This window comes from Peromyscus maniculatus, chromosome 16, assembly GCF_049852395.1.
Source record: "Peromyscus maniculatus bairdii isolate BWxNUB_F1_BW_parent chromosome 16, HU_Pman_BW_mat_3.1, whole genome shotgun sequence".
NCBI classification, from domain to species: Eukaryota; Metazoa; Chordata; class Mammalia; order Rodentia; family Cricetidae; genus Peromyscus; species Peromyscus maniculatus.
In genome coordinates, this window is record NC_134867.1 from 12,448,825 (window position 1) to 12,463,883 (window position 15,059).

Here is a 15,059-nt window from a genome sequence, read left to right on the forward strand (position 1 = left end):
GTTACAAATCTCCACACACTTACGTTCTCCACACAGACACACACCTTTGTACTTTTCTCACATATCTTTCCATCGCTCACATTTCTCTCTTCACCTCTCACACGTCTCTTTTGCTTCTTCTTACACACATCTTTACATAGCTATTGCTGTCTCTCTTCTGTCTCTACATCTCTACACATAACTCTTTTCTCTCTCTCCTCTCCTCTCCTCTCCTCTCCTCTCCTCTTCTCTCTCTCTCTCTCTCTCTCTCTCTCTCTCTCTCTCTCTCTCTCTCTCCCCCCCCAGCTCCTTCACCACAGCTCTCTACATAGCTCTCCATAGTCCCCCTTCACAGCCAAACTCTGGACAAATAGAAGTTCCATTTTCAGGGTCACAAAGCATTTCTTGAGTAAACAATCAGAGACAGCGTCATGTCTTAACATTATCAGCCTGACTTTGGTTCAACAGACATTTAGGAGTTTGTCCTTGAGCAAACCATCTCCAGGGGCAACCTAGTCTATTTTTAAAATTTGTTCTAAGGTCTTAACTAAATGTGTAAAAGGCTGTCTTTGTACTGAGAATGCTCTTGTGTGTCTGAGGTAATGATAAAAAATAGGGCCTAAGTGTCTTTCCGTCTTCGTAGGACAATAGATCTAGTTATGACGCATATCCTAATATATTTTCTATATATCAAAATTATGCAGCTTAATGAGAAGTCATCTTCCTGACCATCCATGGATATATGTGCCCATAAGATTGAGATGTAATCATGAGATTACATATTCATATCATATGAGATTACACATTACAGTGCAGACTGGGGAGATACCAGAGCTGTTACTGCACATGTGAAATTACAGACAGGATCAACAGTTTTCAGGGTTGGTGGTCCCGTAAGCCTTGCTTGAATGGGGTTCTCCTCCATCAGAGAAGTACTTATCTGGTGACTTGACATCTGAATTATCCATTGCTATCCACTGTATTTGTGTCATGGCCTGCAATAGTTCGTGACACCCTAGGGTTATAGGGAGAGGCCTCAGGAAGCACAGCTAGAGAAATGGAATCATTCGCTATGTTTAACTTCAGACTGTATTCTAAAAACTTGCCTGGTAAAATGCAAATTGATTCTGATAAGAAGTATGTGTGATTCCATTCCTAGGGGTCAGCCTGCCACTGGATCCACAGTTACCTTTTCACATCTGAGAATGTAAACACCCGAGAGATGGAGGCATTGTATCATTTGGCCTTGGCTTCAGTCAAATCTGGCATCCTAATTTAACAATCTTTGCCTCAGCACTTTCCCAAGGAGGTAAAACTATGTAAATACAACACACTCCAGGCATCAGGGTGAACCAGAAGGGGGCGGGAGGGATGTGCTTTTCGGAGACACAAATGGGTGAGGGGCAGGCTGGGGTTTCTCCTACCAGCTCGGAGTTGGAATTCTTCCTGGAGTGGGGAGGGGCTACAAGTACTGTGGGAGGGGCCACAAGTACTGTGGGAGGGGCCACAAGTACTGTGGGAGGGGTCACAAGTACTGTGGGAGGGGTCACAAGCACTGTGGGGAGGGGCCACAAGTACGGTGGGGAGGGGCCACAAGTACTGTGGGAGGGGCCACAAGTACTGTGGGAGGGGCTACAAGTACTGTGGGAGGGGCCACAAGTACTGTGGGGCTTACATGGCCTGCTGTCTTGCCTGAGGTGGGGAAGAAAGATTTCATCTCCTCCTGACACAGGAAGCCAAGAAGAAAACAATGAAGAATGATGTGGTACCCTGTGGATGCTGAGAGAGAGAGAGAGAGAGAGACAGAGAGAGACAGAGAGAGACACAGAGAGACAGAGAGAGACACAGAGAGAGAGAGACTAGGGGACAAATCACCAAGACTGGAAAATGTGGGATCAGAAAGCAGATGTGTCCATGAGCCTCGCTGCCCACCATACCCTGTGACACAATAATTCTCAGGAGAAACTACACATTTCAAGGGAGTCAAGTTCTCTGCTTCAGTAGCCATGGGTCAAAATGACCAGCCCTGTTGTTGAGAAAGGGGACACTGGACACATGACTGCAGGCATCCAGCACACAGCAGAACTGCAGTTGTGGGGTAGCAGCACCCACTTGAATTAGTCCATAAGAAATGAGTATACAATCTTCAGAAACACTGCAAGTTGGTAGCTGTAGTGGTTTGAATGAAAATGGCCCCATACATTCATAGGGAGCGGCACTATTCGAAGGTGTGGCCTTGTTGGAGGAAGTGCATCACTGGGGGTTGACTTTGAGGTTTTAAATGCTCAAGCCAGGCCCAGTGTCTCTCTCTCTCTCTCTCTCTCTCTCTCTCTCTCTCTCTCTCTCTCTCTCTCTTCCTGCTGCCTGTGGATCCAGATGTAGAACTCTCAGCTCCTTCTCCAGCACCGTGTCTGCCTGCGTGCCACCATGACAATAATGGACTAAGCCTCTGAACTGTAAGCCAGTCCCAATGAAATGTTTTTCGTTATGAGAGTTGCTGTGGCCATGGTGTCTCTTCAGAGCAATAGAAACCATAAGTTAAACACAGCCGTGTTTAAAGCTTGAGTTGCATAAATTTGCAGTTGAATTAAGTACATTTTAAAAGTCCTAAGTGTTCAGAACTCATCACTCTCCAACTGTTTCACTCTGCGCCTGTACTGCTGAGGGTGGGCTGCCGGGCAGCTTGGCTCTGCTCCGTGCTTGTTTGTTGGTGGCTCAGAGCTGGCAGCACGCGGGTATTTTCACCTTGTAATGTTGCAAATGTTTCAAGTGAGGACAGGGTTTGTTGTATTGGTTTACAGACCTAAGAAAGTGACGAGAACACACTTTAAAATGCGGATTCCACTTCAAAGTGTGTCAGACTTTATGCCTGTTACATGGTGAGTGACACAAAAGTTATAATCCTGGCTTTATTTTGCCTATTTGTTTGTTTTCAAAAGCTGCCTTTTAGTTCACAGTCTTGACAAACAGGATGGTGGTCCCGCTACTTAAGATGTTAAAGTCAGCGCAGGTACAGGACAGGAGCTCAGGTTTAAGCTTCATGTAGCCCCTTCCTGGCTCCTTACAAGATCGCTCTGTAGTCATGAAACATGAGGGAAATTTGCCTCCTAACCTTAGAAGAGTTTCTGAACTGAGGACCTGACCAAGATGCTAAGAGGCAAATATTCCTTTTAGAATAAAGAAGGCTGTCGTCACGGCTGAGTGTGGCTCTCTAGAAGCTATGGTGTTAAGAGGTTAACGGCTTTTGTCAATGTGACAGTGAACAGCGAGGCTCAGTGGTGAGCCGGCCCCAGGAACACAGCAACAGGAGGCCTGAGGCTTCCAGAGACTCAGCAAGATGGGCCCAGGGATGAGGCGTGGGCTGTGGACTCCGGAGGACTGACATCTGCCCACCAGTTTGACCCTGCCCTTTCTGCCTGCAACTTGCCCATGTTAGCCTGAGTCTCAGAAACAGGCAAATGTCTGACTGTCAACTAGACTCAGTCTAGGAGAGATGACTGTGTCGTTCTCAGGCCATAGGGAGCTGCTGTCTGTGCAGGGCCAGAGGGAACTAACAGAGCTGTCAGGGGTGACACCAGAGGCCCAGGACACAGTCAGAGGAAAGAGACAGCCTCAGAATTTCTCAAAAAAAAGAGCTCAACAAAGACTCCAAGTCACACTGTTGACTTATCTCTAGTTCCAGCAGTCACTGTTACAATGTCCTTAGTGATGTTGCTGTTTTGTAGAGTAACAGTGTTTGCTGTGTTAATGTATCATCAGATTGTAGCAATAGTTACTGTTACTCTTCAAGGGTCTTCCCACTCCAAATGCCTTCCCCTTCACACCTGATGTAGAAACTACTAGAACTGAACTTGCAAGGGATGTTCATAGTAAATGTAAACAGCCTCTGATGGAGGACACAGGAGAATTTCCTTTCCTTTCTTTTAAAAATAATGTTTATTTGTTCTTTCGCAATTTTATACATGTCTGTGGTTCATTCTGATCCTCTTCACCCCTACTGCCCATTATTCCTCCCTCACGCTCCCTTCCTCGTCCCAACACATCCACTTCCTACTTTAATTTCAGCTATTATTTATTTCTATTTAGTTATCTGAGACAGGGTACTACTTTGTTGCCCAAACTGGTCTCAAACTCATGGACTCCATGAATCCTCCTGCCTCCAGACAGCTGGGAATGCAAATCTTTGCCACTGTATTCAAGTCCAAGAAGCATTTTCTTAGTAATGAAATACAAGACCTTTAAGGTCAGACAAAGTAAGAGCCTGCCCTTCTTAGTCAGGCTTTTTTTAAGGAAAAATATTCTGGTTTCCTTACTGTGTCCCAGATACTTAAAACTGCCAAGTTAGTGGCCATTTGGTAAGTGGAGTGAGACTGTAAAATTTACTTGCTGGCTCTTCCACAATCAGAGTCCTGTCATCAATGGTAAAATGGGGTGTCAGGGTCTGAGAAATTGCCAAAATAAAACTAAGGAGGCCACGTTACCAACTGAGATTCTAAATCACTAGCACCTGTCAGTATGCAGCATCGGATAAAACAAAAATTTTCTCTCACCAATATGTATTTTAGAATAAAGGTTAATCTTTTGAGGAAATCATTTTAGCTTTGTGAAGAGTTTCATGTAGTTCTTATTTCTCCTGTGTCACCACTGATGGGTGACAGGATCACACAGACTGGCACCTGGTTTGGAAGTATTCTTCTAGGACACTAAGCTTAAGGCTTACGTAGCTGTCTGGAGATATGTTGTTTGAGACAACGTCCATGCATTTTCCTAACTGTATCGGAAGTAGACTCAAAAGATAACTGTGGCCACTTGTTCCTGCAGAAGAAATTCTTTGTGCAGTGGGAACAGACCTGCTTGCTTTGTGCAGGGTCTGTGGTTGTCAGCCAGTCTATCTAAGCTGCACCCTGCTCTGAGGTGTCCCTGGGAGTCAGGGGCACTGAAAACTCCCTTTTAGGAGGAGGATGCAGCGGGCTGCCATAATATGAAGTAGGAATTCAACTTACTATGACAAAAGTACACCTGGATGAAGCCAAGGGCCTGCCAGAGGTAAACGCGAGGCTTAAGGAGTCTTGGTAATGTTTCACTCTTGATTGTTAACCGTTTCTTGCTCTGAGTTTCTTGCCTGCTATTGTAGCTTTTTCATTAAATTCCTTTTCTAAGAACAGTGTATTGATCATGTATTGGGCATTGCTGTGGAATGTCATTCTGTATGCTGTGGATGTGTGTTGTTCCGATTGGGTGATAAATAAAATGCTGACTGGCCAGTAGCCAGGCAGGAAGAATAGGCGGGATAAGCAGACGAGGATAATTCTGGGAAGAGGAAGGCAGAGTCAGGAGTCGCCAGCCAGACACAGAGGAAGCAAGATGACAAGGTAGAACTGAGAAAAGGTACCAAGCCATGTGGCTAAACATAGATAAGAATTATGGCTTAAATTAAATATAAGAGTTAGTCAGTAATAAGCCTGAGCTAATGGCCATACAATTCATAATTAAAATAAACCTTTGTGTGTTTATTTGAGGCTGAGAGGCTGCGGGACCAGGCAGGACACAGAAAAACTTCCAATTACTGGGCATCATTTCCTCCTCTACTAAAGAAATATTTAGATAACTTTCTGTGCAGTAACACAGCCAGGATCCCTAATTTCAAGCCTCCCTGTAATTATCATCATTAACATCATCCAGCCAGGACCATCCCTGGATGGACAAAAGTATCTTATCAGAGATACTTCTGTACTCTCTAATACAGACTTAAGCATCCTGACTATCTGTTTGAGAAGGCCTGGCAGATGTGCCAATTAAGCTTAACTTTCTCCCTTTCCAAAACCTTATCTCTAGTTTTAGATCTAGCTTTAACTATTAACTCAGACCTAAAGGGTTTCTACTTACAGGTACATCAAGCTGTCTCAGGCTGCCCAGCCACCAAGTACATTCCCCACCCTGACAGAAAACCACAGTAGCCAAGATAGCGTGGACAGACAAGGGGCCAAAGGGAAGTAAAGTGGTTTTGTTTTCACTCATCACTCATAGAATCCTAACACTTCAACTAACCACTTCTAAGAATGTAGCTGAACACATAAAATCCCCCTTGCTAAGATATTAACTGAATTTAGCCCTCAGTGGATTCTATTCCCTATTAGTCACCTCCCTTTTGGGTTGCAGATGATGGCTGGTAATTACTGCTCTTTTGTGTGGATCTTATTGCCCCTCCTTTTGACCCTGAGGGAATTCAAGCCTGGTGACCTTGCCTTAGCCAGAGCATTGATATTGCATGGGTGTATAAGTGTAAACCTAAGAGACTCGAGGGGACGAGACAGAGAAGAAAAAAGAGGATGGAAGAACTAGATTACTAGAACTAGAGGGATGAGATGGAAGATGAGGAAGGGCCAGATGGGGAAGAATATGATGAGAAAGAAGGAGATGGGAGAGGAGCTGAGATGGGAAGGAACTGGATGGATGAGAACCTAGATGGGGCAGAACTAAGATGGGAGAATTGAGATAGAACTTAGAGGGGACGGCAGATAAACGTAGAGAGGAATCAGGCAAGAAAGGAGCTAGGCATGAGAGCAGAATAGGAGCTGTGTAGAGAGAATGAAGTAAAGAGTTTCATGTATGTAGATTTCTTAGAGAATCCCTCAGATTTATTCGCCGCCAGTAGCATCTCTTCTGGAACTCTGGGGAAAGGTATTGAGGTGCTGGACCCCAACAGCATTCAATAAGAGAAAACTTGCGAAGTAAATCAGGTTTGTTCCATGGAGTGAATGGGCACTTTTCTTGGCCCAAGAAATTTTGTGTCTGTTCAGAATTTTCATTCTTGTGTCACAGCCCCTAGGGGACCAGGAAGAAGGCCAACAGAGCTTTAAGATGTTCCCTCAGAACTTGGACTTGCTCCCTGGTTCTGTGAAACAGAAAGCCAGGCCTGCTCCAGCCCTCCAAATGCAATTCCCAGACTCCAGCAAGGGCACAGGTACCTGAGCAGGCTCAGGTGCCCAGGCTAGCTTCTGAAGGCAGATACACAAATTCCAAAGTCAGCATGCCATGGACAAAAGGTCTCCCTGGTGGGAAATACTGTAGTTGGTTTTTTTTTTTTTTTAATTTGTTTGTTTTTTTTCCTCCTTTACTCTTTTAGGGACCCGCCACCCAGCTCCCAAATAAATCACATGGAGTCTTATTCTTTCTTATGAATGCCCAGCCTTAGCCTGGCTTGTTCCTAGGCAATTTTTCTTAAGTTATCCCATCTGCCTCGTGCCTCTGGGCTTTTGCGTTTTTCTATTCTATATACCTTTCTTTCCTTCGACTCCATGGCTGGCTGTGTGGCTGGATGGTTATCCCCTTGCATCCTCCTCTCCTCCTTTTCTCATTCCTTGATCTTTTCTTCCCAGATTTCTGCTCTTATTTATTCCCTCTGCCTGGCAGCCCACCTACCCTTTATCCTGCCTAGATATTGGCCATTCAGCTCTTTATTAGACCAATCAGGTGCTTTAGAGAGACAGAGTAACTAACACAGCTTCACAGAATTAAGCAAATGTAACATAAAAGAATGCAACACATTTTTGCATCATTATAGATCTGTTCCACAGTATAAACAAATGTAACACATCTAAAATAATATTCCACAACAGAGGTTCATTTGCTTTAGTTTTCTTAACATTTTTTTGAGATTTTATTTATTTTTTTATTTATTTTTATGTGTATGAGTGTTTGCCTGAATATCTGTGCACTGTGTGTGTGCTGTGCCCAAAGACACCAGAAGAGGGTGTTGGATGCCCTGGGATTGAAATTACAGTTGTGAACTGCCATGTGGTTTCTGGGAGTTGATCTTGGTCCTCTGCAAGAGCAGCCAGTGCTCCTAATGGCTGAGCCATCTTTCCAGCCCCTTATTTTCTTTAATTATGTGAGGGGGGACAGGGGGGTTGTCAATGTGTGGGTATGTGCATGTGAGTGCAGGTGTCCACAGAGGCCAGAGGCATTGACTTCTTCTGAACCTGAGTTACAGGGAGTTGGGAGCCACCTCATGTAAGCGCTAGAAACAGAATTTGGGTCCTGGGTGAGAGCAGTGTGCTCTCTGAACTGCTGCACCCTCTCTCTCTAATAAGGAGCTGAACAGCCAATGGCAAGGCAGGAAAGGGTAGGCGGGGCTGGCAGGCAGAGAGAATAAAGAGGAGAAATCTGAGAGGATCAGTCACTGAGAAGAGAAGGAGAGGAGGACATCAGGGTCCAACCACCCAGCTACACAGCCAGTCATGGAGTAGGAAGTAAAGAAAGGGACACAGAATAGAGAAGTTAAAAGCCTAGAGACAAAAGGTAAACGGGGTAATTTAAGTTAAAAAAAAAAATAAACTGGCTGGGTGGTGGTTGCACACGCCTTTAATTCCAGCACTTGGGAGGCAGAGGCAGGCGGATCTCTGTGAGTTCGAGGCCAGCCTGGTCTACAGAGTGAGATCCAGGACAGGTTCCAAAGCTACACAGAGAAACCCTGTCTCAAAAAACAAAAAACAAACAAAACAAAACAAAATACAAAAAGAAAAGCTGGCAAGAAACAAACCAAGCTAAGGCTGGGCATTTACAAGTAATAATAAGGCTCCGAGTGTGTATTTATTTGGGTCGCAGGGTGGTGGGCCCCCCAGAGAGTCAAAGGGTTAAACAACAACAACAACAACTCTCAAGTAATTTTAATAACCAACCTTTCCCCATGACTGTTTTTTCTCTCTCTCTCTCTTTTCTTTCTTCCTTTCTTTCTTTTCTTTTCTTTTTTTTTTTTTTTTTTTTTTTTTTTTGCATTTGGAAGGATTGAGATGAGGGAGAGGGATGAAGGGTGAATTCATGTCTCCATCTTCTACAACCTCTTTCTGCTGACCTGAAATCATTTCCATACATTTCCCTAATACTTGAGAGTTAATTGCCAATTTGCATTTTCGTTGCAGAGTCTGGGTCTCAGGATGGGAACGCCAGCTTTTATTTCAAGAACAGTAAGTGGAAGACAGTTCGGCTGCTTCTCTTTGAAAGCCCCAAGGCTTGCAGAGCACAGGCCTGCTGGCACTCCTTTCTCCTTTTCCCTCAAGTATCCGGTCCCTTCAGAATCTGTCACAGCACAGGGGCCGGCCACTGAGGTCATGTCACCAGACCTGCTCCCCACCCACAGCCTCTCCATACTGTGAGTTCTTATGATGCTCTTGGGATCCTGGTTGCCATGGATCTGCCCCTTTGCAGCCAAACTTGGTATCTTTTCTAAGCAGGAAACACTTGATATCAGTACATCTTTTTTAGTAGAAAATTCTAATGGACACCCCAGAGTCCCTTGCTAAGCCTCTGTCTTGGGAGCGTTTTCTACACCCTTTGACATCAGCTTGCTCACAGCATTGCTTTAAATGTCTCAGGAACATCATCGGCGTTCCACACAGACAGATGAGGAATAAGTCCTAGAAATGACTTCAAGAGCTGCCCTGGTGCTTATAGACAGGGGGCAGATGAGTGCCTGACACTCTCATTCAAATGCAAGCTTAATATGTGTTTAGCAATGGCCTAAAGTCTGCTCGCCTTATAGCTTCCCCTTCTGGTGTGATTCCCTTTCTCCACTTGTGAAAAAAAAAAAGAAAGAAAAGAAAAGAAAAGAGCACACAAGAGCATGCATTATGTGCTGGGTTGTCACAGTGAGACCTTGTCTGTCACGTGCTCCATTGAGAGACTTATTTCCCAGCCTGTGTTCACTCAGATCCCTGTCTTCCCTAGCATTTTGCATCAGAGCTCTGCCCAGTTCCCGGTGCCCCAGGACGACATGACTGGGAGAAGGAGATGGTGGAGGCGTACCTTGTACCTGGGTTTCCGCCCTCTCTTCTTTGGGATTGCCACTGCTGGTCCCGAGCCGGTAGAAGCAGAGTAAAGGTTATGGACTGCCATGGGCACCGGTGTGGCGTGGAGGGGAGGCCGGCCGCGCTTCCTCCCCGGGACCTTCTGTGTCTGCATCTCCGCCGGGGCCAGTCTTACCGAATGAGGAGGCAAAGCGCACGGGGAAGAGAGGTCCTGGGAATTCGTTCAGAGAGAAAGCAAAACAAAACCAGAAATGTCTGTTTGGTTTTCAAAGCACATAGCTCTGTGTGTGTATACCCACCGCTTACGGGGAGAGCCAGGGTGCGTGGAGGAGAGACGGGGACCATTAGCCTACAATCCTTCTAGTGCCGAAGACAACAGATTCCTGGATCCAGACACACCTGAGAGTGTCACCAGCAACTGAGTGTTTTTGAGTCTCAATTCAATTTTTGACTAATAAAATAGTATCACAGTCGTGATTTAAATACTATACATGACATTTCTATGTTTATAATGTTTAATGTTAAATAAATATATTATACTTAATATCATTGTATTACATAAATTCATTCATTCCCCCCCCCCATATTTAACCTTCTTTCTTTGGTTTAATTACAAATTGTCATCACCTCTTCTTCTCTTGAAAGAAATGTAACGATACATGTCAATTTCATTAAAGCCATGACATCCTTTAGTCAAAATATGCAGAGGGGTTTGCATACAGAAATGTTCATTTTAACAATATCGAGAATTGCAGAAATAAAATAGATACAACCCAAATAACCATATCTAAGGGAATAGCTAATACACCTACAAACTAAAACTGTCAACAAATTTAAAGCCTTTAGCAACACCGTTTGCAGAACACGATGTTGGGTGGAGGGAGCCTCACACACGTAAGTGATGCACAAAAATGATCTCAATTACACAAAAGTTTATACGGTAAAATCGACGGCAGGAGGCATGCTGAAAGGCCACCTAGATAAAGATGGCCAGACTGTGGGAAACTGTTCGCAGCACATAGTCCTTTGTACACAGCCAACAGTATTGACCATAAACTACTCAGGTAGAACTCCATAAATCTTGAAGCAAAAGTCGCTGATTGACCTTGACCTGAGAGACCGGAAGAACTGGAAACTCAGAGGTCAGGTATCCTGGCACGGTCAGGAATGTGTAGAGTGGAGTAACACTTTAGACTTTAACTCAGGGCCAATGTTAGGTGATGAAATCCACTTCTACAGAGCAGCGGAACCTTCCAGAACCTTCTGGTGGGAACGACAAGGTTTTGCTGACAAGTCTGTAGAAGGCGTTAGGACGGGAGCATCCGCGTGCCTTGGTGGGGGCAGCAATGCAGGGGCTGTATATATATATATATATATATATATATATATATATATATATATATATATATATATATATGACTTTACTCAGGGAAGAAAAAGTAAAGCCCTTGGAATTCTTTTAAAACATAATAGGGGAAGATTTGTTTTTGGAAATACCATATTAGGTGGATAGATTTTCTTTTTCTTTTCTTTTCTTTTTTCCAGTGTGGGGCTTGAACCTACGGCCCTGTATACACCATGCAAGCACTTACCAGTGGACCACACTTCCAACTCGATAAATAAAATTTTTAAGTAGAAATATTTTTATTTCACACACTGTTGAATGTTTCAGATAAAAAAACAAACTAGACTGCTCTACCTGTGGACCCAGGCTCAGTTCCCAACACCTCCTCAGGCAGCTCACACCTGCTGTGAACTCCCCTCAGGCTGCTCAGACCTGCTGTCACCCCCCTCAGGCTGCTCACACCTGCTGTCACCCCCCTCAGGTAGCTCACACCTGCTGTCACCCCCTCAGGCTGCTCACACCTGCTGTCACCCCCCTCAGGTAGCTCACACCTGCTGTCACCCCCTCAGGCTGCTCACACCTGCTGTCACCCCCTCAGGCTGCTCACACCTGCTGTCACCCCCTCAGGTAGCTCACACCTGCTGTCACCCCCTCAGGCAGCTCACACCTGCTGTCACCCCCCTCAGGCTGCTCACACCTGCTGTCACCCCCCTCAGGTAGCTCACACCTGCTGTCACCCCCTCAGGCTGCTCACACCTGCTGTCATCCCCCTCAGGCTGCTCCCACCCCCCTCAGGCTGCTCACACCTGCTGTCACCCCCTCAGGCTGCTCCCACCTGCTGTCACCCCTCAGGCTGCTCACACCTGCTGTCACCCCTCAGGCTGCTCACACCTGCTGTCACCCCCCTCAGGCTGCTCCCACCCCCCTCAGGCTGCTCACACCTGCTGTCACCCCCCTCAGGCTGCTCACACCTGCTGTCACCCCCCTCAGGTAGCTCACACCTGCTGTCACCCCCCTCAGGTAGCTCACACCTGCTGTCACCCCCTCAGGCTGCTCACACCTGCTGTCATCCCCCTCAGGCTGCTCCCACCCCCCTCAGGCTGCTCACACCTGCTGTCACCCCCTCAGGCTGCTCACACCTGCTGTCACCCCTCAGGCTGCTCACACCTGCTGTCACCCCTCAGGCTGCTCACACCTGCTGTCACCCCCCTCAGGCTGCTCCCACCCCCCTCAGGCTGCTCACACCTGCTGTCACCCCCTCAGGCTGCTCACACCTGCTGTCACCCCCTCAGGCTGCTCACACCTGCTGTCACCCCCCCCTCAGGCTGCTCACACCTGCTGTCACCCCCTCAGGCTGCTCACACCTGCTGTCATCCCCCTCAGGCTGCTCCCACCCCCCTCAGGCTGCTCACACCTGCTGTCACCCCCTCAGGCTGCTCCCACCTGCTGTCACCCCTCAGGCTGCTCACACCTGCTGTCACCCCTCAGGCTGCTCACACCTGCTGTCACCCCCCTCAGGCTGCTCCCACCCCCCTCAGGCTGCTCACACCTGCTGTCACCCCCCTCAGGCTGCTCACACCTGCTGTCACCCCCCTCAGGTAGCTCACACCTGCTGTCACCCCCTCAGGCTGCTCACACCTGCTGTCACCCCCCTCAGGCTGCTCCCACCCCCCTCAGGCTGCTCACACCTGCTGTCACCCCCCTCAGGCTGCTCACACCTGCTGTCACCCCCCTCAGGTAGCTCACACCTGCTGTCACCCCCTCAGGCTGCTCACACCTGCTGTCATCCCCCTCAGGCTGCTCCCACCCCCCTCAGGCTGCTCACACCTGCTGTCACCCCCTCAGGCTGCTCACACCTGCTGTCACCCCTCAGGCTGCTCACACCTGCTGTCACCCCTCAGGCTGCTCACACCTGCTGTCACCCCCCTCAGGCTGCTCCCACCCCCCTCAGGCTGCTCACACCTGCTGTCACCCCCCTCAGGCTGCTCACACCTGCTGTCACCCCCTCAGGCTGCTCACACCTGCTGTCACCCCCCCTCAGGCTGCTCACACCTGCTGTCACCCCCCTCAGGCAGCTCACACCTGCTGTCACCCCCTCAGGCTGCTCACACCTGCTGTCACCCCCCTCAGGCTGCTCACACCTGCTGTCATCCCCCTCAGGCAGCTCACACCTGCTGTCACCCCCCTCAGGCAGCTCACACCTGCTGTCACCCCCCTCAGGTAGCTCACACCTGCTGTCACCCCTCAGGCTGCTCACACCTGCTGTCACCCCTCAGGCAGCTCACACCTGCTGTCACCCCTCAGGCTGCTCACACCTGCTGTCACCCCCTCAGGCTGCTCACACCTGCTGTCACCCCTCAGGCTGCTCACACCTGCTGTCACCCCCTCAGGCAGCTCACACCTGCTGTCACCCCCTCAGGCTGCTCACACCTGCCTATAACTCCCCAGGCCTCTTCTGGCTCTTGCAAGCACCATGCTCACAAGCATAAATCCTCATCTAGACACATAAATGTATACATAGTTACAAATAAAGTAAGAATAAGTAAATGTACAGCAAAGAAACAGCCTGTTGAAGATACCAATTTTCTTTGTTTCTGTGTGTTGAGGAAAATATCCCATCTCACTGATTTAAGAGACTTTAAAAAAAAAATTAACATTCATGGAATAAGGTTGTCCCTATAGCAATTCAAGCAGATCAGAATTCCAAGGGAGTAGGGAGTATCTTTTTAAATTCTTAGTAAAGCATAAGATAATGACACATCTTGTAATTGAATACATCTCAGAGTCAATGAGTTGTGATTACTGTATAGGAATTCATAACATAGAAATCTATTTCTGGACTCGGCGTTCATGCTCCTTGGCATGAACCAAAGTGTTCACTGGTACAAAAGAGGCCCAAAGCACGGATGGGTCAACCAGAACCAACAAGATCTTGTCAGGCGAGAGTCGGTCTTCTTTTGACCTACTGTTGCCAGACGTCTGCTCCTTCCTTGGGAGTTTAAAGATTTCAGAATCAGCCTTTCTCATTGTAGAGTGGATTTCTGCACCCTTATCCTTTGCTTCAGTTTTTAAAGTTTATTTTGCTTTGTTTGGTTTTGGTTTCAGGGGACAAGGTCTTTCTACGCAGCCTGAGCTGTCTCAAACAGTGTCCCGTCTGCCTTGCCTCCTGAGTGCTACGATGGAGTTGTGTACGGCAGGCCTATCCTACTTTGCCATTACTGTGGAGATTAAAGATGTCTGGTAGCATCAGTGTCAAATGAAGCAAGAGAAAGTCTATGGTCAGAGGTCCATCCCCAGAGCAAGACAGACAGGCATGGCGGCTGCGCTTGTAATCCCAGCACTGGAGGCAGAAACAGGTGGATCTTTGGGCTGGCTCACTGGCCTGCCAGCCTAACCTAAGTTGTGAGCCCAGGTCCCAGAGAGAGCCCCTGTCTCAGAACTAAGATAGACAGCATCTCAGAAAGAACACCGAGGTTAATCTCGAGCTTCCACACTCATCTGTACACGCACATACTTCACAAATAAACAAATTTAGCCCGGACAGTGGTGGTGCACGCCTTTAATCCCAGCACTCGGGAGGCAGAGGTAGGCGGATCTCTGTGAGTTCGAGGCCAGCCTGGTCTCCAAAGCGAGTTCCAGGAAAGGCGCAAAGCTACACAGAGAAACCCTGTCTTGAAAAACAAACAAACAAACAAAAACAAATAAACAAATGTAATAATTTTTAAATGACAATGAAATTTAAAACAATATGAGTTAGCCGGGTGGTGGTGGCACATGCCTTTAATCCCAGCACTTGGGAGGCAGAGGCAGGCAGATCTCTGTGAGTTCGAGGCCAGCCTGGTCTACAGAGCGAGTTCCAGGACAGGCTCCAAAGCTACACAGAGAAACCCTGTCTCGAAAAACAAAACAAGCAAAAACAAATAAACAAA

At 47.3% G+C, this 15,059-nt stretch overlaps 1 protein-coding gene across 4 annotated transcripts in view; it reads right to left on the minus strand.

The window, feature by feature from the left end:
* Scml4 (Scm polycomb group protein like 4) overlaps positions 1-15,059 on the minus strand; it is a 107,775-nt gene that overhangs the window by 42,360 nt on the left and 50,356 nt on the right. For all 4 annotated transcript variants that reach the window (XM_076552371.1, XM_006982761.4, XM_076552373.1 and 1 more), the window contains exon 2: positions 9,784-9,996. In XM_076552371.1, the coding sequence (XP_076408486.1) occupies positions 9,784-9,996 (213 nt within the window). The remainder of the gene's footprint in view (positions 1-9,783; positions 9,997-15,059) is intronic.